The 26342-nt window shown below is 43.0% G+C and overlaps 1 protein-coding gene across 1 annotated transcript in view; it reads right to left on the reverse strand.

Annotated features, from left to right (window-relative positions):
* Nucleotides 1–15579, reverse strand: part of LAMB1 (laminin, beta 1) — a 68802-nt gene extending 53223 nt beyond the window's left edge. Inside the window, exons 1-6 of the mRNA XM_012650327.1 lie at nucleotides 15443–15579; nucleotides 14248–14423; nucleotides 11620–11755; nucleotides 8480–8553; nucleotides 2155–2343; nucleotides 2001–2064 (exon numbers count right to left, since the gene is read on the reverse strand). Of these exons, the coding sequence (XP_012505781.1) occupies nucleotides 2001–2064; nucleotides 2155–2343; nucleotides 8480–8553; nucleotides 11620–11755; nucleotides 14248–14423; nucleotides 15443–15479 (676 nt within the window). The 5' untranslated portion in view covers nucleotides 15480–15579. The remainder of the gene's footprint in view (nucleotides 1–2000; nucleotides 2065–2154; nucleotides 2344–8479; nucleotides 8554–11619; nucleotides 11756–14247; nucleotides 14424–15442) is intronic.
* Nucleotides 15580–26342: the final 10763 nt, after the last annotated feature.

Below are 26342 nucleotides of genomic sequence, written 5' to 3' on the forward strand. Positions count from 1 at the left end.
ATATATTTTTAGCTGTCCAATTAATTTCTTTCCATTTTTTGGTAGAGACGGGGTCTCGCTCTTGCTCAGGCTGGTCTCGAACTCCTGAGCTCAGAACGATCCGCCCAGGCGTGAGCCACCGCGCCCGGCCCACAACTGGATTTTAAGACACGGAGGGAAGGCCTCACAGCTCACTCAGAAATTGACACAGAGCTGGACATGCCATTAAATATTTGTATTACAATAGAATGAATAAGTTATGGACCACAGACAGCCTGGGCTACATGTAAAATTAATTTAAGTGGGGAAACAGCACTTTTCTGGCAATATTCCCTGGACTTCTTCCACTCTATTCTTCCTTGCTTCAAGCCTGGAAGCTCCGTGTGGCCTTGGTTAAAAATAGGGCCTTACACAGCTGGGAAAGATCAGCAAGAATCAGCCCTACCTCTGCCCAACTGGCTGCACCTTAGCAGCAGAGGAGGCAGTCTCACCCTTTCACGCTGACATTTGGGACCAGTTCTATGCAAGACCCAAACCATAGCTAATGGCAACAGCAACACTGGTAGCAATGGCATCTTCGATTTAGTGAACGCTTCCTATGTGTCAGGCATTTTGGTAGGTTGTTTACATACATCCACAACAAACTCCATAACAACCCTAAGGTCAATATTACTATCTCTGTTTGCAGACGGGAAAAAGAGGCTACAAAAAGTTTTAAGTAAATTACTTGCCCAGGCCACATGGCTACAGTATGATAGAATTGGGATCTAAATCCAAGTTGATCTGACTCTAAAGCCCATTCTTTTAATTATTGTACATTCTGCCTCCCAAGATCAAAATGTAATTGTGTAATAACAAAATTGTTGTTGAACATGGTAAAGAACTCTGAGCTGATCATCATAACGTAGACATTCAAGATCTGACTTAACAGCCATATCACCTTATGTAATAGCATCCAACTCCGAGCCTCACTTCACTCATCTATTAAAGGGACCTACAACCCTCACCTTATTGAGTATACTGACCATGGCAGAGACTATGATTCCCCCCTCAGTATTCTCTTTCCTCCTTCTGTTGACAGTAAGAGCCCTAGCCAAGAGTTTTAGCAGAGCAAATGGCCACCAGCTAGAGATGTTTCTCAGTGTCTCCTGTAGTGCAGCCATGTGACTAATTTTGGCCAACGGGATGTGAGCAGAAGTCATGTGTACAACTTCCGGGTCTCTTCTTTAGATGGAATTTGTGTGCCCTCTACCTCCTCCTCTCCCACAGGCTGGGATAAGGATATGGTGGTGGTGATGGGCTAACTCTAGCTATGTGGATGAACGTAGGAACGTGGGTGGCCTTAAAGCGAGGGCTGCCAGATTTAGCAAATATGTATAAAGGACGTTCGGTTAAATTTGAATTGCAGATAATTCTTTTTTAGTGTAAGTATGTCCCAAATATCACATAGGTCATAATTATACCAACCACAAATATTATATGAGACACATTTGTACTAGTCACAAATATTATACAAGGTACAGTTATACTAAAAAGAATTCGTTATTTACCTAAAATTCAAATTTAACTGGGCATCATCCTGTATTCTATCTGGCAAGCCGAATCATGGCGACTGAGCTACATTTCCTCTGTGGAAATCCCCCTGGTTGATTTCATAAGAGAAAAGGAAACTTCCATCTTATCTGAGCAACTATATTTTTGGGGACACCTTGTTCCAATAGCTTAATCTATACACTAATTAATATACTGAACGAGAAAATAAATAAGGTATTACAATCAACATAATTATTTGAGTACTTATAACATAAATCCTTTACTCTTATCAAACGTGTACCCCATCAGAGAAGACTTTGATTACTGCCAGTTTCAAGACCCCCTGGTAAGGAGAAAGGAGGAAAATGAAGACGGTCAAATTAGCTTTGAATGTTTACATTTGAGCATTTAGTGCTCAACTACTCTGCGTAAAACTTATTCCGTGACTGCTGTTTCCCCTCAAAGCTTTTATTTGAAAACAAGCTTACTCTGTATCCTTGGGCTATACGGATCTTCTATTTTGAAAGCAGGATCTAAAGCACGAAATATCACCTAAAAATGGATACAAGAGTAATTGGTATTTTTTGCAATGATCAAAAAGCAGATTTGCAAGTAGAATATGAAACAAAGAAGTAAACAAACCTCTCCTTCAGTTGAGGGTTCAATGTCTGAGTATCGAGAATCACAAATTATATCATCGACTTTTTTCATGGGGCCAGTCGAAATGCCTGGAAACGAGCTCTCACAGTCATAGGCAAAGTATCTGTACACGCCCCAGGTTTTCCCAAAGTCGGATGATCGTTCTATCAGCATAGCGGCTGGACGGAATGTCTAGAGGCAGACAGCAGAAATCTCACTTGATGTTTTTTATTGGTAATCTGTATTTTTAAAAATCTCAAGTGAAAATGTAACTCAACCATGTGTCACAACCCCTGACTGCATGTGGTTGGCATTTCAGACTGTGGCTGTATTTCAAATACTTCAAACTGTTCCATGGAGCCTCTTTTTGCAAGGAAAGTGTCTAGTCTCTAAATTTTGCACTTTTCCCCACCCTACTAGATTAGTAAGCTGTTTTTCTTTAGAAGCTGATTATAAACAGGCCTTAATAGCAAACACACTATGGTGTATTTAGTCACCATGCCCATAGTAAGATTGATTAGGCTGAGTGCTTGTTCCTTCATTTGTTCATTTAATCATTCAATAGATGTAACTAACTCAGTAGCAGCCAGGGGCCTATAAGCCATCTATATGCTATGTAGTCCAATAAAGTACAGATATGGGTGTCAATAATTTACAATATGTCAAACACCATAATAAGAGTCACATGCAGTGTACTTTGGGAAAACAAGAAGAAGTTAATTACTAAGGAAACTGGAGAATCCAGCAATTCCACAGCTAGGTTATACCCAAAAGAACTGAAAATAGGGACTCAAACAGATACTTGTACATGAATGTTCATAGCTGCACTATTCACAATAGCCAAAAGAAGGAAACAACCCAGTGCCCATCAACTAAATAAACACAATGTGGTATACACATACAAAATATTATTCAGCCATAAAAAGGAATTCAACACTAACACATACTACAACATGCCTGAACCTTGAAAGCATTATGCTAAGTGAAATAAACCACGCAAAAGGACAATTTTTTTATTTTTAGAGACGGGGTTGCTCTGTTGCCCAGGCTAGAGTACAATGGTGTGATCATAGCTCACTGCAGCCTTGAACTCCGGGGCTCAAGTGATCCTCCCACCTCAGCTTCCCAAGAAAAGGACAGGTATTGTATGATTTCACTTATATAAAATAGTAGATAGAGACAGAAAGTAGATTAGAGGTGAACAGAGGCTGGGCAGAGGGGAAAATGGGGAGTTACTACTTAAGGGCTACAGAATTTCTGTTTGGGGTGATGAAAAATTCTGGAAATAGACAGTGACACTGGCTGCCCAACACTGTGAATATACCTGACATCACTGTACACTTAAAAATAATTAAAATGATAAATTTTATGTTATGCATATTTTACCACCAAGAAAGAAAAATGTAGGGAATACTTCACAGAGAAGATGACTTCAAATTGGATCTTAAGTGGGTAACAAGGTATTTTCCAGCCAGAGGGTAGAGGTGGCTGAAGGTGGCAGAAGAGGTTAGTTGGAGCATGAAAGGAAGGAATTTACCATACTAAGGTGTTTACCCATTTGCAATGAAAAGGGAACACTGAAAAAGTTCAGTGGACACAATGATCAGATTGCACTTTAGAAAAATAACTCCCGTGGCAGAGTAACTGGACATGAACAATGCAAGATACCGAGAAACCAACTGAAAGAAGAAAAATGAAGGTTTTAACTCGAGCAATTACAACATGGATAGAGAGAAATGGATGAAATCAACTGTTCTGAAAATTCAGTGACAGTAGAATATACTGAATGACACTGGGCGATCAATCCGATTCCAGTGGAAAGAGAGGTACAGGAAAGAAACACAGGCACCTGCGCTTGGGTAGCTGGGTGGATGTGTGGCCAGTGACAAGGACGTGGAGGAGTGACGGCAGCTGGTTGTGGGCTAGTTACAGGTGTGGTGTCCACACGGAGACACACACTGCACAACCGGAAACAGTGGTCTGGCCCTCAGCTCTAAGAATGGAGTGTGAAACACGAATTTGGGAGGCAATGCATACACATAATATTTGAAACCTCAACTATATGTCTCACAAAAAAAGCAAAGGTCAAGATAAAAAGAACCAAAGTCCATGCTCCAGGAAGATGTACCCAGACAAAGAAGGAAAACAGAGTGGTGCCAGTAACACTAATTACATTATTTCATTTAACCCTCTATTATAGGCTGATTTGTGTTTCTGCAAAATTCCTATGTTAAAGACCTAACTCCATACTTCAGAATGTGACTGTATGTGGAGGCAGGGTCTTTAAAGAGGTCATTAAGGTCAAATGAGGTCATCGGGGTGGGTTCTAATTCAATATGACTGGTGCCCTTATTAGAAGGAGAGATTAGGACATATACATGGACAGGAGGAAGACCACGTGAAGACATAGCGAGAAGATGGCTGCCCACAAGCCAAGGAGACAGGCTTCAGAAGGAACCAATCCTGCCAATATCTTGATCTCAGGCTCTGGAACTGTGAGAAAATAAATTTGTGTTGTTTAAGCCACCCAGTCTGTGATGCTTTGTTATAGTAGCCCCGGGAAACTAATACACCCTCACAACGCATTTGTTTTATAGATGAGGAAAGGGAGGCTCAGAGACATTGGTTGACATGCTAGTTAGAGGCAGAACTTATATTTAAATCCATGCTGAATAAGACCAAACCTGCCTTTCTCCCTCACTGGCTAATGGCATAGTCGAAGACTGAAAAATAGGTTTCAGAGAAGAGAGAGAAAAAAGACAGAATCCCCAAGCCCAGGCAGGATGGAGAGTGAGGAGGGTGTGAACAGGGTCAACTGGAAATGAGATGAAGCGGAATGAGCCCTGCAAACAGGCGAACGGGCAAAGGCTTCAATGCTGACAAGCACAGTGAGTGCATTTTGGGAAGGGGAAGTCAGATTACAATGGAGGAAGATCAAAGGAAAGCTAAGCTGACCTAGAAAACAGAATCTAAATAAAGACCACTCACTTCTGAATTAAAAGCAATGCTTGACAGAAATTTGGGTGAGAGCTAATGGTGAAAACCAGAAACATGCCAAGACCTCCTTCTGTCTTCCTTAATAATCCTGCTGGCTTTTTTTCTCTGATAAAAGGAGTCAAGGGTAAGAAAAGGGAAGATTACATGTTGACAGAGTCTTTGACTTTTTCACTCACTAGTTGCTTAGGTTCTTATTGTTCACCTATGTGAAAATGATACTTTACTAAACTCAAGAGAATATTAGACTAAGAATTTTAAAGTAAAGGGAAAAAAACCTCAAGGACTAACTGAACCATGTGTGCCAAGAAGCAGGGCAAGCTCTCCATGAGACCAGGCTCCTGGCTGGCGAGACCGGGGAGAGCCTGAGAGGGGCAAGTCTCGTCGATGTCTGTGTCAAAAGGGAGCAGAGAGAAAAAGCATTAAAGCCAGGCCTGGCTGTGCTTCCTTCTCCCTCCTCTCTGGAAACTTCTAAGTCCCAAACGGCCCTTGACAAGTCATCCAATTTCCTGTGGTGTTTAAGAAGCTGCTGGAAACCAGAACACCACATTTTACCTAAAGAACAGAAGCTTTTCCACAGTCTTTGCTTTGTCATCAACATTCTCAGGCCTCATGGTGCTGCAGAGTTGTCTCTGGATTTATAATAAATAAAATAGCCAGGAGTTTTGAAACATCTGGCTATACAAAAACAAACTGTGTATATGCTAAGTTTTTGCTAGCCTACGTCCACTGAGCAATCGGCCATCTCCATGGCAACCTGGCAAGGAAGAAACAAGAGCTCTTCATCATGACCCCCAACACCTCCATCCTCTCCTGACTTCACCACGGTTTGTGGTGTCACCATCTTCCCAGTTACTTAGCTTGAACTTCTAAGTAATTGTGGATTCAGCCCTTTCCTTCCATTGTTCTGCTTCTAATCTTTGTCCAGTTCATGATTCAACCTCTGTTTCTCAAGGATGCAAGTGGCTGCCCTTGGAAAACAGAGGCTCCTCCTCTCTGCAATGATTCTCAAAGGCAGGAGCAGCAGAGGGTATCAGAGTCTGGCAGCAAAGGGATACATGCGACTTGAAAAAGCTTTCCAAGTAATACTTATAAGACGTCTGGGTTGCAGGAAGAGGCTCCTTCTGAGAATCACAGGCAGTGACTGCACTGACACTACCCTGCAATGATGCTGACTCTGCAAGAGCCCCCCAATCTGCCCTCTCTGCTGGCCGCCCCAGCCCCTCCTTTGCATTTCCTCCTGAAACATGGGTCTCATTTGCCCGTCAATGGCTCCCTGTTCCTGACACAGTTTACACTCCTTTTCTACTTTACTTCCCTTTCCTCCCCTCACTACCCCAAGGTCGAGGCACATCTACACAGCACTTGTAGAACAAACCCTGCCGACTGTCCCCACCAGAGCGTTACTCTCAGACTGTCTCCTCCACCACAAATGGCTTTTCTTCTGTCTCCTCCCATTGCCTTCCTGGTCGCCCTCCTGGCCCAGTCCTTCCTTGTGAAGTTTTTTCCTTCATCCCAGGCTGAACTTAACCTCCCCAACCTGCACGCCAGCTCAGTGTCTGAACTTCTGCTACAGCAGTTAGCACACTCTGTCACGTAGCCTGGGTTATCTGCAAGTATATCTTCCTCCCCTAGAAGACTGGAAGCTCCCAGAAAGGAGTAACTGTGCCATCTTTAAAATATCCCACAGGGCCTAGGGCAGTTTCTTATAAACAGAAGATGGTTGAATTCATTTTTCCATTTACTTGTTTATTCAGTAAATATCTGTAGAACAATTGCTACATGCCAAGCATCAGCATTTATAAAACTATCAAGCTCCCCCTATACACCAGGGCAAGATTATCCTTATGCCCAGAACTGAGGGGTACACCACACAATCCTACGATTAAGGATTCTCTCTGCTCCCATTTTTGCCTCATTTTACATGGGAAAGCCGAAGTTCTGGCCACTCACGTCAGGAAGGGCAGACAGGGATCCATACCCAAGTCCACCCTAGCCCAGGGACGTTGCTTTTCTCACAGGAGCCAGAACCTGAGTTTCTCCCACAAACTGGCCTGATAACTTGTACCATTCCCATGTCTCAGCTCAGTCACTGCCTCGTCTGTTTCAGCTTCTGTGCTTATGTGAGGAAGCTCACCTTTGCCCCACTGTGATCACTTGAATGAGTGTCCAACCATGGAATACGTGCCCAGAAGACTTCTGGATATAAACGAACTCCACACTACCCATGTATGTGACCAGATGCCCTCTCCAAAGTAACAGATGGAAACATGAACACTCACCAAGATGATTTTGAGTATTCACATGACATAAAGGCAACATCCTCACGTGTGGATGAATACCAAACTAATCGCCAGGTTGAGCGTGTGCTCTGTTGGGGGACGGGGCTGGCGAGGAGAAGTGACTGCGGAGTTATTTAATAAAAGCCCTCCTCAGCCTTCACAGTATCAGGTGTCACAGTCCCAGTGTACCCCTCCCTGCCCGCGGGCCTGGGAACTGCATGGCCCCGTGTCCCTCCCAGTCACATCCGACCCCACGCCCACCCTTGCCCTGTGGCCTCCCAGGCTTTGGTGGCAGACACAAGTGAGACTTTCATGGCTACCTGTCCACATGGTAAATCTATCTCTGGCACCTTTTCCTAACCTGAGAGGATACAGATAAGGCCCCCAACCCAACTGAAACCTATTCAGAAGTGATTTTAATCTGAGAAAATAAGTAAATTATAGGTTTTATGTGTACTTTAAGCCATGTGAAGTCTGTCATTTCCAGGCAGCTGCTTAGGAAGAAACAAAGGGACTTTGTACAGAGACATTCCCTAGTCCTGGAGTCATTTTACATCTCTAAAAGAAAAATGATGAGAAAATCCACATTTAAGAAGGCATACACATTTCTTAAGAAACTGTAAAACCGTTCCCACAAATTTTGCAAAACTCTGAAAACCAAAGATAATACGCTTCCTTTTCAGTTACCAAGCTCAGCATTAAAACATAAACACAAGGGATTGGGGATTTACTCTCCAGATGTTTTATTCTGGTTTGGGAGAGAGTCAACACTGTCTTACTCTACGGGGAAATAAAAAGATATCCAATTAAAAGTTTACAGTTGAATTACCTTAGAATAGAGGCTCTCTCTACCTATTGCCACGAAGATGGAGTATTTGTTAAATGCAGTTATTCATGCCCATGTTTAAAAAGTTGCTCAATTATCCCAATTTATGGCAACAATAATACTTAAGTTCCCATTTAGGCCAACTCGCAACAGACATGTGTTTTGAAATGGGCAAATTCCACTGTGTTCTCACGTGCCATTTGTGAGAAACTTAGGGATTTCTTACCTTGAAAGTCATTATGAGATGAGTAAAATGGAATTCTGCTTCCAAATCCAGTTGGATAGTTACATTTTCCATGCCTATAGATTTTTTTAAAAAAATAAAAAAAGTAAACAGTAAGGTAAACAGGAACATTTGTGAATAGCTGAGATTATTTTTTAAAATTATCTTTATGCTCCTCATAGCAATCATCTTTGCATTCTACCTTAAGCTGAGGATAATAGTAGTATTTTGTATTTATTTAGGTGGTAAAGCACAAGTCAGAATGAGTCCTCAGTTTTTCACAAATCATCCTGGAGTTCAACATATTGAATCTGCTTACTGGATCAAGACATCTGGCAGAATGCCACTAGTTGCCGTCAAGAAACACATCTTTTGCCTAAGAAGTGAAACATCTTTCCAACCCTCTAAGCCCAGCGACTCTCCAAGGAGCAAGGGGAGAGGCACTTCCTGTGCACAGGAGGGGGTCAGCTTGCAGCCTGATGCACAGGGACACAATCCTCCTCCAGTAGAAACACAAATATTCCTTTTTTCTCCATGCAGCAGCAAAGAAAATAAATAAGAGTCTACCACATATGTTAGTTATACTCCAACTTAGAAAATCCTATCCCTGGTGGGGAAACTTCTGGATGCATTTCCACAATTGAAAAACAATGCCAAAGAGACAAAGAGTCAGTCAAATAAACAAACTGGCCCAGAACAAATACTAACATCTTCCCTTTCAGGGGAAAGCCTGAACAAACAAATGAGCCTTTGCACCATGCCCCAAGGGTCAATCAGTCCCACTTTAACACGCTGAAAGGGCCACTGGAATTCCAGAGATAGAAAGCACCTCCTCCCCAATCCCTAGAGTGCTCAAGCCTGCCTGTTTGGTAAAGACTTTTCCATGTTTCTTGTGTTCAAGAGAGCTTTTGGGGTCCATCTTCCAGAGCAAAAGAACTCTCAAATGCAGGAAGACAGGAATGTGTCAGAATGAATCATGTCACAGACTGGTGTATTTTCAGGAAATCAGTAGGACCTTTTGAAATAAACTCTCCTGCTGGAAAACTGCCCAGTCAATTGGGGGGAAAAAGTGGTCACTGGAACGGATATGAGTTAGTTGGAATGTTAAAGAAAAACATCATAGTCATACTAACTAACCTTATCTAACTTATTAAAAAGAACCATATTACAAAACGACTCTGGACATTTATTTCTGAGAGAAATGTTAGCCAGGCAACTATAGCTCTCCTCTTCCAGGCTTTTAAAAATCTATGATATTTGTTCAAAATTAAGTAATAACAAAATAATGTCAAGCACAAAGCAAGACTGGTGCCATTACTCCAATAGAGGAACATATGCTGCAATGTGTGCACCAAAGCACATTCCATTTACATTTACAGCCTGATAAAGCACTATGGCCTGTTTTTGTTTTGTTTTGTTTTTAATGGGAAGAAAAATCCATGGAGGAAAAAAAACAAGGTCACTCTTTTATAGTATATTTTATTTCTGTCAGTCCTAGGAATAGATTATCACGAAGGGTAAGTTAAAAGTAGCTGTACATTCCAAGCCCATTTCTCTGCCTGAACACTGATAATTTAACACTGCCCTGTGTCAACGCGACTCATGCAAAACACAGAGAATAGATAAAATCACATTCATAAACAAAGTCTTTAATTGTGAACTATCAGACAAACAGATGACAGGGTTATAGTAACAATCAGTCTGACTTTCTAAAGACTAAGTTCCATCAGTCTAATCTCATCTAATCTCTTGTGACAGAGTGACAGAGAACTCAAGCCCCTCTAGTTCAAAAATCTCTTCTTTCTGGCATTCAGACTCTTTTGTCCCGCAGATTCAAAGTTGTAGAAACTGATTAAGTCTTGACATAACTAAGGAAAGCCTTCCTTTAGAACTACAGCACATGAAAAACTGTTTCACTGTCAACTAAAATGCAGACAGTTGATCCTAACATTGAGGCATCCTTCTGTATTTCCATCCCACTGGAAGAACATGGGCAATCAGGAAATGATCCTAGTTCCTGCTCATCATAAGCTCTATGCTGTTTCACAAGTCCTCTGAGATACAGTACAGATTGACAGAAACTTCTCTGAACCATCAACCAATATATTCCCCTACAAGAATTAACGTGGATCTAAGTGATACATGCTTTTTCAGGACCCATCTATCTCAGTCAAGTTTGTAACCAATGGATTCCCTAGGCCAACCAATGACCAATCAATCCTCCCTGGAAACCAAGGGTCTTCTAGAAAACATTTGCAATTTAATAGTCAATGACAAGGAAGTCTATTAAAGGAGCTTCTCTTTACAGAATGGTAAAAGGCTGCAAGCATCCAAAGGCTCCCTAGGTGTAGGGCATAGAATAAAAAGATCGAGTAGTGCTCAGGCTCCTTATGGCCAAGCTGAGATTCACTTCTTTGAGGGCCCTTTCTCACAAATTTGTTTTAAAAAGATCTAATGGTAGATTGTTAATTAACAAACACACTAACTACATTTATTCCCAAAATGTCAGCATTCAAGTTTGAAATAAATATGAAATTCATTTGGGCTTAGTTTCACAGTAATATCATATTTGATCAATGTATTAAACCAAAACCCAAATGGCACAGAAAAAGGGGATGAATTCACACAATCACTAGGGGAACTGTTTGACTTGGGGTCATGTCCATGTTGACAGGGTCTTTGAAAAATTACATCGTGGTGCTTATTCAGTACTATTATTATGATCATGAGATTTTCTGTCAATGGAAAGAAAGTGATAGGGGCTGTGATTCTTCTCTTGCCTTTGTGGTTGACCAAAATGAAAGATGTTACGTTTTTATGGAAGAATAAGGACCTAAGATAGTACAGGTCTTCCCACACCCTTCCCGACTGCCCCCAACACACACATTCTCCTCATAGGCCCCCTTGGGATGAGGACTATGAAATACTGCTTTGGTCTAGCATGAAAGACTGCTTTCTTACATGAAGCACATGCTTCGGAATCAGATTTTACCAGCAGTTAGTGCTCCAGGCAGTAAATCTTTCAGAGGCCATAATTACAGGACAGAGAAGCCAATGATAATTACAAACACCTGGAAGCCTGTAAACCCCATCAAGGTTACCAATCATACTCTGTGGAACTCGTCCCCATACCAACCACATACCATTTTCAGATTGCCACCAAATCTTAAGGCGGTTTGGAGCAAATGTAGTGACCACATTTTCAATGAGATGGCTGTCAGGATTGAGGGTCTCATGATAAGGATCTTGGGAATTACAGATGAAGCATTTTTTGTCCTCCTGAAAACAAAGTTAGTTACATGAGTCTAGAAAACAATTCCATTAAAAAAAAACTTGTTTAAATTTAAAAACCCATCAAACTCACAATACAAAAATTAAACTTCCTAGTGTCAAGAAAAATAAATGTGTGAAAATTACTTAAATGACTTATATCACTTCTTTCATTTTTAACTTACTGAGTCTAAAATATGCCTGAAAATAATTTCCTCCTTTCTTGCAAATGCAAAGTCAAAAGTAAAAGAGGGCACTGTTTCCACAAGCTGTTAATTTAATCAAAATCAAATTTCTAGGCTTAAAGCTTCACCTCAATAAATAGCTAGAGAAGCTTACTCTAAAGTAAAATGCAGAAGAGGTATTAGAGAATTTTTGCTGACATAAAGCAAACTGAAAATGAAAGAAAAAAAATTAATTCTTTTGGCTTGAGTTACTAAAACCTAAATAAGGCAGAAACCAAGTATTAGGTAGAAGTATTTAGAGAAGCTTTGGGAACTACAGAATAAGATTTCTTGGTTTCTCCTCTGCCCAGGCAGTGAATCAGTGGTGGTGGCATGTAGGCCAACCTGCAAATTGTTCAGATATTTCCGTGGAGTGGGTTACCAGGCTGTCCTGCCATGCTGGGACCGCTATAATCTGGGGCCAATTCAAAGAACCCCAATATGCATATGAACTAGAATAAAGACAGACTATAGGTTTTAGAGTAGCTTTGAATTTCTCACATTTTCTTTCTTCTAAAAAGAGAGCCACAGCCACCAGCAGCTAGGTTAGGAGAGTTCTCTACATTCTGTGCACTCCATCACGGCAAACCATCCACCACACAGCTTAAAACGCTTTCCTTTTCCACATGGAGCTTTGCTCTACACCAACATTTTTTGAAATGCAATTTATTCTTAAGTCTGAAAATGATGTTAAGACTGAAATATATAAAACCCACATATATCTTTCAAACGCATTTGATCAAGGGTGATATTCTTATAAGGACAAAATCAACTGATCATACTTTTACATTTATATGTTAGTTATTACCTTCTTTCCAAAAGGATTTGGAGACTAGCAAGATGTACTAACTAAAATATAGAGACCAAAAGTTAAGGATGCACTCGGACCCTGGAGAAAATAAGTTTCCCGCCTCAATTTTTATACCCACTAAATGTTTGAGAAAAGTATGGGTCCAGTCCCTTTCTTTGGGTGCCGGTATCTGTGAAAGGCACGCCACAATTTCATGCTTAATCATATAAACCAGAGAGTCTGGCTCCAGTTGCTTTTAAGTAGTCCCATTCTCATTTTGGTCAAAGCTGATTTCAGAATCTGGTGATTCATTTACAGGATGTACTGGCCTCTCAAGTAAATGTCAGCACAACATTTTAGGTAAAATTTAAATGCTAATATTAGAAAATATAATGTAGACTGCCTTCATTAACTTGCACTCAAAGAAACTAGGACTGGAGAACAATCACCAGAACTTTAAAAAAAAAGTTTAATTATAGTCTCGCCTCTAATCAGAAGGAAGCAGTCTAGACATCTCTGTATAAACCTGGAAACACATGAGTGGAATCCACTTTACCACATTCCTTCAGTTTAATTTATCAGGTCTCCAGAACTGACTTTCTGCTTCGTAAAAGGGACTCCATTCTAAGGCATCTGCTGTGCAAATCACACAGCACTCTGTCCTTCTGAAGGGCAGTTACACAGGTGGGCGGACCCACCAAGTGCCAAGCAATTAGCCTGGAACTTGCCCTGCATGCGAAACTGACACTTTCTGCTTTCCAAGGAGACCAGAGACAGCGGCCTCCTTTTTAAGAGGATTCTGATTCTGCACAGTTATATTTTGTGTCTTCTTTTAAAATTAGTTTTGGCTTTGTATAAATATGACCTCTGAAATCTAAAATTTGGGTCCACTTTTAGAAACAGGTAATATGCTGGAAGTTCACTTTGGTCTTCCGCTATCAGGGTACCATGGCAACCAGGGCATTTTGAAAAAGAGCATCTGATCCTGATGTCTAATGGAGGTGGATGGGAACAGCACCAAGTGAGGAGAGAAAAGTGGGCTCGTTCTGTGATTGGAATCACCTTCCTTGTCTGTCAGTGCTAGAATATTCTTTACCAAAGTGAAAGATGTGGGAAAAACCCAAGGTCACTGCTCAGTACATAAAGAACATTTATCACCTTTAATACACATTTTCAAAGAGGAAAGATTTTTATAAAATGGAACTTCTGGAGGCCTTAGGTCAAGGCAGGGGCCAGGTCCACCCGCAGCCCTGCCTTTCCATGCTGACCGTGCCGGCGGAGGTGGCGGCAGGAAATGTTTGGCGGCGGATGCAACTGTGCAAACTGAGATGGGGCGAAAGGGTAAGCTACCAGCCTGAGCCCGGGACTCCCGGCTGGCTGCGCTTCCTATCTGGATTGCCGGCAGGATGCGCGGTCCCCTGGGCCTCCCCTTAGGTCTGGACTGAAGGAGGCGCTAGCAGAGCCTGAACCCAGCTCTCCACCCTCACCTGTAGGTGGCTGACGATACAGTAGGGCTCGGGCTTGTGCAGCCCGCACGTCGAGGTCACCGAAAGCCTCTGTGCTCGGCCGATGAGAAGGTCGCCGGTGGCTGGGTAGCAGCTGCCTTCGGCGCAGCCGTAACTGAACTCCGGTTCTTGAGCCCTCACACGGGCTCCGCACAGGGCTGCGGGAAGGGCAGGTGACAGGGTATATGGGGGGAGGGAGGGCACAGGCAGGGAGTGGGGACGGAGCAAAAGGAACAAGCAGGGACAGAAGAAAGCAGAATGCACAGAAAAGATACAATGGAGAGGTAAGCAAAGGAGAAGCCGGGAAAGCAGAGACGCAGAAGAGAGAAGGATGCGGAGAGTCCCAGATAGGTCACCAGGTTTGTTCAGCAGCCGAGAGCATCCCTCCCAGGAAACCCACCAACTCTCGCGCCCACCCTGATCTGCTCGGGCTCCCCCCACAAAAGGCGAATGTGTAGACCGGCCACTTCGACGTGCCTGGAGCCGGGTGCAGGGAGGCCGGCCCCCAAACGCCGCACACCCACGCGCGTGTGAACCCGCGTGCACGCGGCAGCCCGCGCATCCTCGGTGTGAGAGTGCGCGTGTGCGCGTGGAAATCTGTGTGCACGCGCGGTGCACGCCGCTTCCCCGAGCAAGGGGCCCTTCCTTGGACAGTCCCTGCGGCTCTAGAGTGGCTTCAAGGCTTCCCCGTTCCAGGGAAGCTCCGGGTCCAGCTGTTTCTGGTGCCATCAGGAGACAAACAGCGGTAGTTGATTAAAGCCACATGTTCCCAATCTGTTCCCAGGACGAAGCCTGCGCTCGGCTCGGGCACTTTCCTGGGCAATGGGTTCTTAGGGAGCCCTCCACGGAGGGCCACCCCAGGGAGCCTGCCTTCCGCGGTGGGGTCCCCGGGGTGAAAGAGCCCAGGGTGCAAAGCTCCGAGCCGCGGCCGCGGGACCAGCAGGAGCCAGAGCTCTGGGCGCAGAGCCCAGGGGCTGCGGGTCCGCGGCGCTCCGCGCGCGCCGTCTCCAGCCACCGCCGAGGCAAGGGCGGTGGCGTTTAATCCCAGGGGCGTCATGTCTAACCAGTCCCTCTCCGGAATCCCCAGACTCCCTGGAAGGAGGGGCCAGCGCCTTTGGGGTTTTCATCCCCCATGCCCCAGTCCGTCCTCCTCCGCCCACCGTTTCCTCGGAATTACCTAAGAAACTGAAAGCGAACACCTGGAGCAGCCCCATGGCCGTTCCCTGCAGCCAAGGGGACGCAGCAGAGGAAGGGGAGAAGACGCCCGCCGAGCCGCCTGCCCTTTCTTCCTGTCTTCCTTTCTGGAGAGGTGGAAAGAAAAAAGGCAAATGTTCAGAGAGAGGAGAGGGGCCCTTTCATTTCCTGCCGTTCCCACGGAAGCGGGGGATGGGCTGGGGAGAGGAAAAAATCGCGCAGCCACTTTGTTCTCTCACCCGGCGAGGCGAGCGCTCTCCGCGCTCCTGGCAGCCCCCGAGCCCAAAGAAGGGAATTAGAAAGTTTAGCCTTGGGAGGAACCGAGGGAGGCGCCTCTGCTCATGCGCACACGGAGCGCGGGGGCCGAGGGGGCGGGCGGCGGCAACTTGGCGGGGAGGGGGTGAGGTCCAGGTCCCACCCCCAGGGGCGCCTCTTTTGTTTTAAGGCCGCGTCTGCGGTTTCTGCCGGGTCTCGGCTCTTCCAGGTGCGGAGTGGCCGCGGGTCCGCCACGGGGCGCGCGTCCAGAGAGCGGCGCGCGGGGGGCGGGATGCGCTGGGGCTGGCCTCCCAGGTAGGAGTTGAGATCGTCAAGCCAGGGGGGCTGGTCGGGACCTACCGTGGACTCGTGCATTTACATTCGTAAGCAGTGAGTCACCAAAAGGTGCTCCGGGCTACAAACTCGCGCTCGGAGCGCTCGGGGAGGGCGCGTTAACCCTTTAGAAAGAGGGTCGACCTGTCGCGTTTGTTCTATAGAAAGGGAGCCCCGCCTCCTGGCCCCCAGTACCGAAGAGCTTGGGATGAGCGCGACACGTGCAGCGCCTTCCTACGAAGGAGGGAAACTGCTGGTCACTACGAATTCTTTGCTCACACATTTATTCCGGACCTACCTATAGTCCTGGCTACCCAGGTGGTCTCGGCATTGAATTAGCCATCCAGTTGTTTTTTTAAAAATCTACTTCCTACCTGAATCCAGACGATGGCTTTTATTCGGGTAATTTCTCGAATGACACTATTGTGAGTGACTCCCTTTGCCACCTCCCGTGGAAGGTGGAGCCACCGAGCTGGAGCTCTCATGAGCGCACTTCTCCACAGGATGCAAATGGTGAGGTGCGGAGAGGGCCTCTAACCAGGGTCTCTAACAGCACAGCGTGTGACCTGGCCGGTTGAACGGGAGTTCGCCATCTTCTGGGGATTGGAAGAGGTCGATGACGGGATCCCACCACCCTTTCTGTGAATTAGCCCAATTCAGCCGCACTTAGCAATGGATGAAGGCAAGCTGGAGTTTTCTTTAGTCGTGCTCTGGGCGAATGTGCCCGGAATGAGGGGAGCATAGTTAGCTCGGTCAGGAGACTTTGCTTGTTTTCCAGTCACCTCAGGGAGAAGGGTGTAAGTGCTAGCTGGTCAGTTTTTAACTTAGCTGCAAAGAAATAGGGCCCAGGGACGTTTAATCATTAGACCACAGAGTAAGCTGCCCCACGAGTTTGTAAACGTCCACGCATCTGAGGGCGGCAGGAACCCCAGGTGTTGATGAGGCATTAATGATTCACCAAATCAGCAGTTGCCCTGGGCAGCGCTGAGCGCACCGAGGAAAGCCTGTGCTGCTGTGACGGTCTAGTATTGCAATGGAGAGTCTTCAGAGCTTAACTGAAAGAAAAATGTTAAAAGGCAAATCTCTTTTCTCCTTACTGAGCTTTTGATACCCTGGGCCAAAGTTTCACGTTACAGGTTTTCATCCACACAAATTGCAAGCGTCTTCCAGCTCTTGCTCTTTCTGGAGACTGGCCTCTGCTCTCACCGCAGCTGAGCCCTCCTTGCCACTTGTATATCTGGTTGGCGTCATTCACCTTCGGTACCGTTCAAGAGCCTGCCTGCTCTCCTGCTCACCTCACTCTCAGTGGCAAATTGAACGCTACTGAGAGAATTAGGTTTTTTAACAATTTGCCTGTGTGTGTTGGGGGCGGGGGGAGTGTGTGTAACACTCACCTTCTGACAACTCCATCTGTGAGTTTATCTACCTCCATTCCCATCCTTATCTTTTGTACTTCTCTCCTAGAAGTGTACCCTGCTGTCATCTCCTATGACCAATGCCCTCACATACAAACCTGCTTGATTTCCTCCCAAGTAAAAACAAAACACATCTCGCCTTTATCCTACACACCCTCTACTTTATTCCTTTCCTCCCTTGACTTCTAGCACAGGTTCTTGCAAGGATGGTTTGCACTCACATTCTCTGCTTTCTCTCAGTCTCTCCCTCTCCCCGTTGCACTATGGCTTCCATCTTCGCTGTTGTTCTTGATAATTGCCACTGACTTTCTAACTGCCAGATGCAAAGGACATTTCCCTCCTGTGATCTTATTTGAATCTCTTTGTGGCATAAGTGTCAGATGATCACGTCCTCCTTGAGACTCCCCTCTCCTTGGCTTCTAGGACACAATTCCAAGATTTTCCCACAGGATTTTGCCCCTCTACCATGTCCCTTGCCCTTCTGATGCCATAAACATTGGTGCTCTAAAGGATTGTCATTGTCTTTTCCCTCTTCACGTTGTCACCCACATCCATGGGCTCCACCACTTGGTCTTGGTGCCCCCACCCCGGTCTGTATCTCTGGCTTGTACCTTGCTTGAAATTTACATCCAATTTCTAACAGGCCATTGAATATCCTACTTTGATGACCTATGAAATTCATGTTTTGAAAAACTAAGCTCATCTCTCCATTTACCCCTCATAGAACAAAATATGTTCTTTCTTCTGTTTCCCATTTCAATTATTGGCACCATGATCCAACCCTTAGCTCAAGAGAGAAACCTGGGAATAAGATTGGCTACATAATTAGCAGGACACAAATGTAGAGCCCTTCTATCAGTGATGTGAAGACAATGACAGAGCATGCCCCAAATCTCAAGTGGGACTCCCCGGGTGGGGGTAGGGTGAGGTGGCTGTGCAACTGCACACGTCTCATGCCCATGAAGCCAGCCCAGCCTGGGAATCATGGACATTCACCTCCTCCCCTATCACCAGGTCCTGCCGTTTCTGTTTTCATAGTAACTAGCCATCATGTCCCCTTGCTCCAACCTCATTGCCCTGCCCTGCTATTCAGCCTCTCCTCACGTCTGGCTCAATGCCTGCAGTAGCCCCCTGGCTGGTGTTCCTACTTCCAGACTCTCCCCTCTCCAGTCTAAGCTTCTCAGAAGGATTTGTCAGAGGCAAAACCTTGATCTTGTCATTCCCTTGTTCGAAAACCTTCAATGGCTTCCCTCTGCTCTTTCCCCATACATGACACACTTTATATCTTCATGACTTTCTCTCTGCTACATGGGCCCTCCTTGACCTTGTCAATTTAGTGAACTACTATGCATCTTTGAAGACTCCACTTAAACATGACTTTCTATGTGAGCCTTTCCTCCAGCACCTTGTAAAAGCCTGTTACAGCATATATGACATAATGCCATAACTATTTGTTTATGTCCTTATCTCCCCCAATAAACAGACAAGTATTGTGTAACGTTCATTTTTGCATTAACATTGTCTAGCACATGAGGCACATCACAGGTGCTCAATGTTTCTTGAATGACCATAAATAAAGACTAGTCTCCATGTTTTAAAAACATCCTTAAATCTTAAATGCCCACTTTCTTTCTACCTTAATATGAATCTCTAGTCAAGGAGAAAAAGAAATACTACCACTTGACTTGAGTTTATTTTAGGAATACTTCCAAATTTCACTCATGAACAAATTCTTCTTATCTATTATATTTCATACAGTTTCCTCTGGTTTCTAAAAATGTTGCCAGTTCAGGAGGAATGAATGTCTTTTGTCTGTAAGCCTGTCCAGGGCTGCATTCTGCGTGATGACACAGCCCTCTTGTCCCTACCTGGCACTACCTGTTTCGGCGTAAGGCCATCTTTCCTGGAGAGTTCTGCAGCGTTTTGAAAGACAGATGGGATTGCAAATTGTTGGCTGTTCCGTCTCAAAGAATGTGTGACAGTTGTCTCCCTAAGTCATTTATTATTTTCATTTAAAAAAACAAGAACCATTTTCAAGGTCACTTTCACTTTCACACAGTTCCAGACTGCCACTTATGGGTCTCATTTTAAATCCTGATTGACAGTAAAACAACAAGGACATTACATTCTAGACTTTGATCTTTAGGTCCTGAAACTGTTTACATAACATTGTTCTAATGAAAAATGCTAGACTTTTGCTGTTTTGAAAATTAGATTTCAGTGTACCCTGAGAGATTCAGGATTCATCTAGAAAGGTAATTTCAATGACCAGTAAAATTTAGGACAAATGTCATATAGTCCTTTGTACACACCCCTTGTTTAGTATATAGGACAGTAAATTGTAGTTTTGTTTTAATGTCCTTGCCTCCAGGAGCTCTTTGAGGGCAGAGACTGTATTTTATTAGACTTTGCATTTCCATCAGGTGGCAGAGTTTCTAATATATTATAGACACTCAATATCTACTTGGATGAATAAATGAAATTGAATAACCTTTCTTTATAACTGGTAAGGGAACACAGAGGTCATTACTGCTACCCTTTATAATATGGAAACCATCAGGGCCTGAATCTGGCAGGGAGTCAAGGCATTTCAAGTCCCGGGCCATATAATACTAATAGAAACTTATTTGGGCTTGTGTTAAACGTCCATTCTCCCCTCATCTGGAAATATCACTTGGATTTTCCTAGAGGGACTGGTCATCTCACATTTGCAGCCCACATGATTTGGATGAGGCCAATCTCTCCATGAGCGCCAGGCTATTGTCTGCATCTCGGTCTCCCTCTTCCCAGTGATTGGTTCAGAGAGGAGGACGCAACTCAGATTTTCCAGTTAGGGTGACTTTGGGATTTCTGTTGGAATTCCTGGGAAAAAAAAAACCCCTCTCTTTCCCCCTGGACTTGGAATTATGTGATGTCAACCTGGAACTGGGAGAAGCTGCTTGAGATTGGAGCCAACACATAATAAAAGCAAAACCGAGGGAAGCAGAAGGATGGGTCCTTGAGGACTACCGTGGAGTATCTTTCTTACTTACTTATTTATTGAAACAGAGTCTTGCTCTGTTGCCCAAGCTAGAGTGTCATGGCGTCAGTCCAGCTCACAGCAACTTAAACTTCTGGGTTCAAATGATCGCCCTGCCTCAACCTCCCGAGTAGCTGGGACCATAGGCACACGCCACCACACCCAGCTAGTTTTTTCTATTTTTTAGTAAAAACGGGGTCTTAACTCTTGCTCAGGCTGGTAGAACTCCTGACCTCAAGTGATCCTCCCATCTCAGTCTCCCAGAGTGCTAGGATTACGGACATGAGACACCATGCCCAGTTGACCATGGAGTATCTTAGTCCAGCTGTGCCTGAAGTCAGCACATGTTACCTGAGCCAATAAATTTTTCTAGAAAGGTAGCATGAGATATAAACCTTTGTTGTCTTTAGCCTGACAATTAGGAGGCTTTTTTTTTTTAACTGCAACATAATCTAGTTTATATTGATGGAAGCAGGGAGGTCTTGATCAACACTGTTTTAAAAAATAGTCATCTGCCTATTCTTAAATGTCTCAAAAAAGATGTTACAAATGACAGTATCCAAATCTATATTTGAATGTTTTAAGATAGTCACTAAAATAGGCACAAGAAAGCCTCGTTCAGGCTTTTACAGCCTTCCTGCAAGACTGCATATTCAAAGCATTTCGCCTCCCAAGAAGGTAGCTTCAAGGCCCGATGGAAGATAGGGTGGCATTTTATTTCTACTCATCTATGCCCATAAATTTCAAACTCTTTTTTGAAGTTCTAATCTATATTTAACAGGAATGCCTAACTGGGGCAAGTTTTTTCAGTTCACTATTTATTCTTTGTTTATGGATTTTAGCACCAGGTTGCTAATCTGGCTCTTTAAAAATGAGTAGGAGAGAGATTAATGTCTGAGGAAGGGCTAGGGAGCCTAGGGACAGCTCTTTTATCAGATTCATAGCAGGATTAACTTAAATATAGTCAATTAAACACTTTAACACTTGAATACTAGTCATGAACTCAAGCTTCATTTTTCTGGCATATTATATCTTTACCTTCACTCATGAGTGAATCACCCTATTTATTGAAAAACACTGATGTCAAATTGAATAGGCAGCTGACACTCAGTGGTTGATACTTGTTAAATCTGAGACAAACTTTTCTTAATTAAAACTCAATTCATCTTACAGCAATCCACCTAAAATTGTATTTTAAAATTTTATTATAGCTGATGGTGCTTAGTAACCCCAGCTTTGTAAGGATGCTGAAATTCAGTAAAAGCCAGGAGAATAAAGGATTTTATTACAATGTTTTTTAGTCTTCCTTAACTCTGCCTTTTTTTTTTTTTTTTTTTTTTGAGACAGGGTCTCACTCTGTTGCCCGGGCTAAAGTGCCGTGGTGTCAGCCTAGCTCACAGCAACCTCAAACTCCTGGGCTCAAGCTCATCCTGCCTCAGCCTCCCAAGTAGCTGGGACTACAGGCATGTGCCACCATGCCCGGCTAATTTTTTCTATATATTTTTAGTTGTCCAGCTAATTTTTTTTCTATTTTTAGTAGAGATGGGGTCTCGCTCTTGCTCAGGCTGGTCTCGAACTCCTGAGCTCAAATGATCCACCTGCCTCAGCCTCCCAGAGTGTTAGGATTACAGGTGTGAGCCACCACACCTGGGACTTAACTCTGCTTTTTTTTAAAAAAAAATAAATAAATAAAATCCAGATTCTTTCTCTATTTGAAAGGTCAAGTCCAGCTCTTGGTAAGCCCCTGAAGTCCCCCCGCCCCATGAGTTCCTACTTCTGGGCTTGGCATATAGTTGGTACTTAGGAGGTGCTTATTGAATGAAAAGGTGCTTGTTTAACTTATATTTTGAACCTATTAAGGTTCAGGCAATATGTTTGTACCAGAGGCTCAAAGTGATAGGTTTGTAGTAAGAGAGTAGATTGTACCGTTTCATAGTTCTGGGTTGTTAATTATTACCTAGGGTGATCCAGGAAACTGGATTTAATTAGCAAGTTAAACACTCCATTACTGTTATTCATGGCTTGAACTGAGACTGGATGCTAATTCCCAATCCAGTATTTTTGCCCCGGGAAGACATGGATCTTTGCCATGAGTCCATTTCAGAAGTGATGGAAATGCTAGTAAAAGCCATCTCCTCTCTCTCAAGTAGCAGTGGTCTTGCTGCCTCTCCCCAACCGTGATGCCCTTGGCCTTCTAGATGAATTAACTCTACAACCACAGTTCCTCTAAAAGAAAAAGCCTGCTCTTCTGGAAAGAGAGCATTTATTTCACCACAGCAGCTGCGCTTGTTGCTACCCAGGCTGCTAATCAGATTTATGAAGGCCAGCCCACCCAGAGCTGAGTGCTGCGTTTTTATCACATCAGAAACAAGTCAGCACTAGGTCTCACTCCAGGATTAGTGCTGTTTCAGATATCGGGCTGTTTGCCAGGCAAAGATGTTGTAGGATGTGTTTGTTCTCTCCAGAATGGCTAATGACATGCTGATATTAGCCTCCAGTCTAGTGAGACTCTAGGACTAAATGATTTCTATTTGGAAATAATGAAATAAGGGCCTGCCAATCCAGTCATCTACCCAAAGGACTTTTTAATCTAGGTAGGGATAGTCACCATTACTTGGTTGACCTTTGACTTTGGCAGCTCCACCTATCTACCTTAAGCCTTATCAGCAACATAACTTTCATTCTTTAGCAAGCAATTCTTGAGCACCTATTATGTGCCAAGCACTGTAGTGTACTAGTGGTATATAGTCCCCATTTAGAGAAGACCAGGGTTATCTCAAGTGTATATGCTATTGGTAAAATACAGAAGGGTTAGAGTTTAAGATGATGGAAGAACATAATTTTCTATTTCTATAAACACGCATTTATATAAACACACGTAAATGATAAAGTTCTAGAAGGAGGCATAGCAAATGATAACAGTAGGTACTTTAGGGGAGGATATGGGGACTGTATATGAGGTGGGGGTTAAAGGGGACTCTTGATGTACCTTTTAAAAAAACAAGGAGAATGTATAATATTTTTCTATAACTGGTATAATTAAAAACAGTAATTCTAACCAAAAATCTATTCTGAAGTATAAATATTTGTTATACTTTGAAGAGAGTGGGCAATAAATGTTAATTAAGTCTAGGTTCTTTCTTTGAAATACAAATTCAAAGGTCTATGGAATTAAAATTCACTATTTATTCATAGTCACTAATGGATTTACTAAACAACACAAGCTCTTAAAGTGGAACCATGGTAAATCACATCACCTCTGTATGCCTCAGTTTCCTTATCTGTGAAACAAGAACAAAGTTCAGATGCATTCATCAGCATACAGGCTCTTTGAAATCTGGCCCCTACATAATCTCCTTTGTCTCTGCATTCTCTGCCTATCAGCCTCCCCCTCCCACCCTCGATATATTCACAGTCGCAAAACCCAGACCCAGTTTTTTGGCTCCTACAGTTCCTTCTATCTGGAATGCCTTCTCCTTCCCTGTCAAGCCAGCTTTCACTTATGTTCAAAGCCCAGCTCTGATAGCATGTCACATGTGGAACCCTCTCAACCCTGCTTCCCAGGCACAATTCTTGGACATATGCCTACTGGAGAGGGTCTTTCTAGATTGGTCTAGAATGGATGTGCCATGAGGCCAGGCAGCCCACCCCTTATACTCACTGTTGTGTCCCCAGCATTAGCACAGTGCAGAACATGTTGTAGGTGTGCGGTGAGTATTCATCAAATCGATGGTTAGTGTATGTATATATTTTTCTTATGCACTACATTGCAAGTGCCTTGAGAACATCTTAGTTTCCCCAGCACTGAGCACAGAGCTGGCACCTGGCAGGGGCTCCTCGGATACTTGCCAAGAGCATTCAGGGACAAAAGAATAAATGCCTGGGCCTATGCCCATTGTGCTTTCTGGGGAGGAATTATTCACAGATAATTCTGTAGCCAAGAATGAGTCATAGGCAATACACATTAGTACTTCAAAAAGCATATAGCATGTTTCACTTTATTCAGAGGGAAATACAGAAAAGTGAGCGGTTTGCTATGATTTAGATACATGAAGTATTAATAAAATATTAATTCCACAGAAACTTATTCAGTGACCTTCTCTGTACTATAACAAGAGTATGATCTACCATGAAGACTACCAAGAAGTGATTGCATGACCACAATCATGCCAGAGGCTCAAGGTGGTGATGATATCATGTTAAGTCAAAGTCCCCAAGTCTTAGTCACCTCATCTGTAGTGAGGCTCATGAGGACACTAGCATAAATGATTATTGGTAAGGTAAAATTATACCTTTCTGGAGGGAAATCTGAAATATATATTAAAATTTTATATATATAAAACTTTGATTTTGGTTGGGAAAACATGCCAAATATACATATAAAGATGTTTATAATATTGTTTATAATAGAAAAACTGGAAATAATCCAAATGACCATCAATAGATTAGTTAAAATAACTATGCTGGACCCGTGTAATACAATAGCAAATGTTTGCCTAAAACGATGGAACCTATTTCTGTAAGTGTGTGGGGGAGGAGAAGCAGGTTCCAATTACAAAAAAGTATGTATATCGTATGTATACAATTCTTGAGGGATAAAAGGGGCCACCTAGGAATCATCTATATAGCCTAAAATATTTTGATTTTTTTCTACAATGAACATGTATAGCCCTAATGTTCTGATAAAACATTTCAAAATTAAGAGTTTCCTGTGGATGTATTTTCAAAAAGGACCTTTTCCATTTAGAAGTGGTTTACTTTAATAGCCTCTGCAGTGAGATTGAGCAATGTTTGTATTCTCAAGAAAGCGTCTTTTGGCCCTATAAAACTGAAAAACATAAATCAAGCTTGGTGATATTCCATAAAATATGCAGGTACTTTATAGAAACCGGAGTTTGAGTTGAGTAGGAAGTGTTATGTCTGTTTGGGTTCAAATGCAATATAGTAGCCGTGATTAATTTTTGTTAACCACTTCCTTTGCTCCTAATGTTCCAATCAAAATATGGTAAGCTTTGTTCAGAGTGCAGAGTTTTTTTTCCTTACAGGGAAATGTGCTTATGTAAATGTTTAAATCTTTCAAACTGCTTGTTCATTAGAATTGCACTCCCCATGGGTTGAAAGGAAATCGAGTTTAAGGAAAAAATTATACTCATTTTAATATATCTGCTGTATAGACTATGATGGCGGTCTGAAGAATTATAGAACTGAGATTTTTAAGAAGGAAAAAATTATCCTTTAAATCAGTCCTATCTAAATAGATTGATTTTTATAATGACTTGTATTATAAAAAGTGTTACTTTGTTTCTAAGTAAAAGCAGTTTTTCTCTTAATCTTGAATATTTGATCTTTTCCATTCATATTTTGCCTGAGTCATACTGCAATATGTCCAACACAAAGCTAAACCTAGATGTCATAGAGATCCAAGTGTTAATCTTTAGATATGGAAATGTTTATACAGCTTTCCAAGCTTTGAGCTTCTTCCCATGGTACGAATCTTTGGAATTCTCAAACACTGGTCTGGCTGTTAGATTTGTAGGCTCCATTTAACTTCTATTTCTAATCCTTTCTAGAAAGTTCACAATAAGTTATATCTTTAATTGGGTCAATAAACTGAGAATCAAGAGAAAGTTTTGAGTTAAACTAGATATTCACTTTAACAGAGGTACTAGTCAGGATTTCCATTTGGGTTATTACAAAGTCCTAGGAATTAGTTGTATGTTGTATAGAACTAGTGTTCCCGACCAAGTAATTCTTCTAGTAGTTATATTTTTTGTTTTCCTATATAGAAAAATGAATTTTGTTGAATAAATACATTTTGTAACATAGAGCTTAATATCTATAATTTGGCTTACTTTGTTATT

The sequence above is a fragment of the Propithecus coquereli genome, unplaced genomic scaffold, assembly GCF_000956105.1.
Source record: "Propithecus coquereli isolate 6110/MARCELLA unplaced genomic scaffold, Pcoq_1.0 Scaffold32, whole genome shotgun sequence".
NCBI classification, from domain to species: domain Eukaryota; kingdom Metazoa; phylum Chordata; class Mammalia; order Primates; family Indriidae; genus Propithecus; species Propithecus coquereli.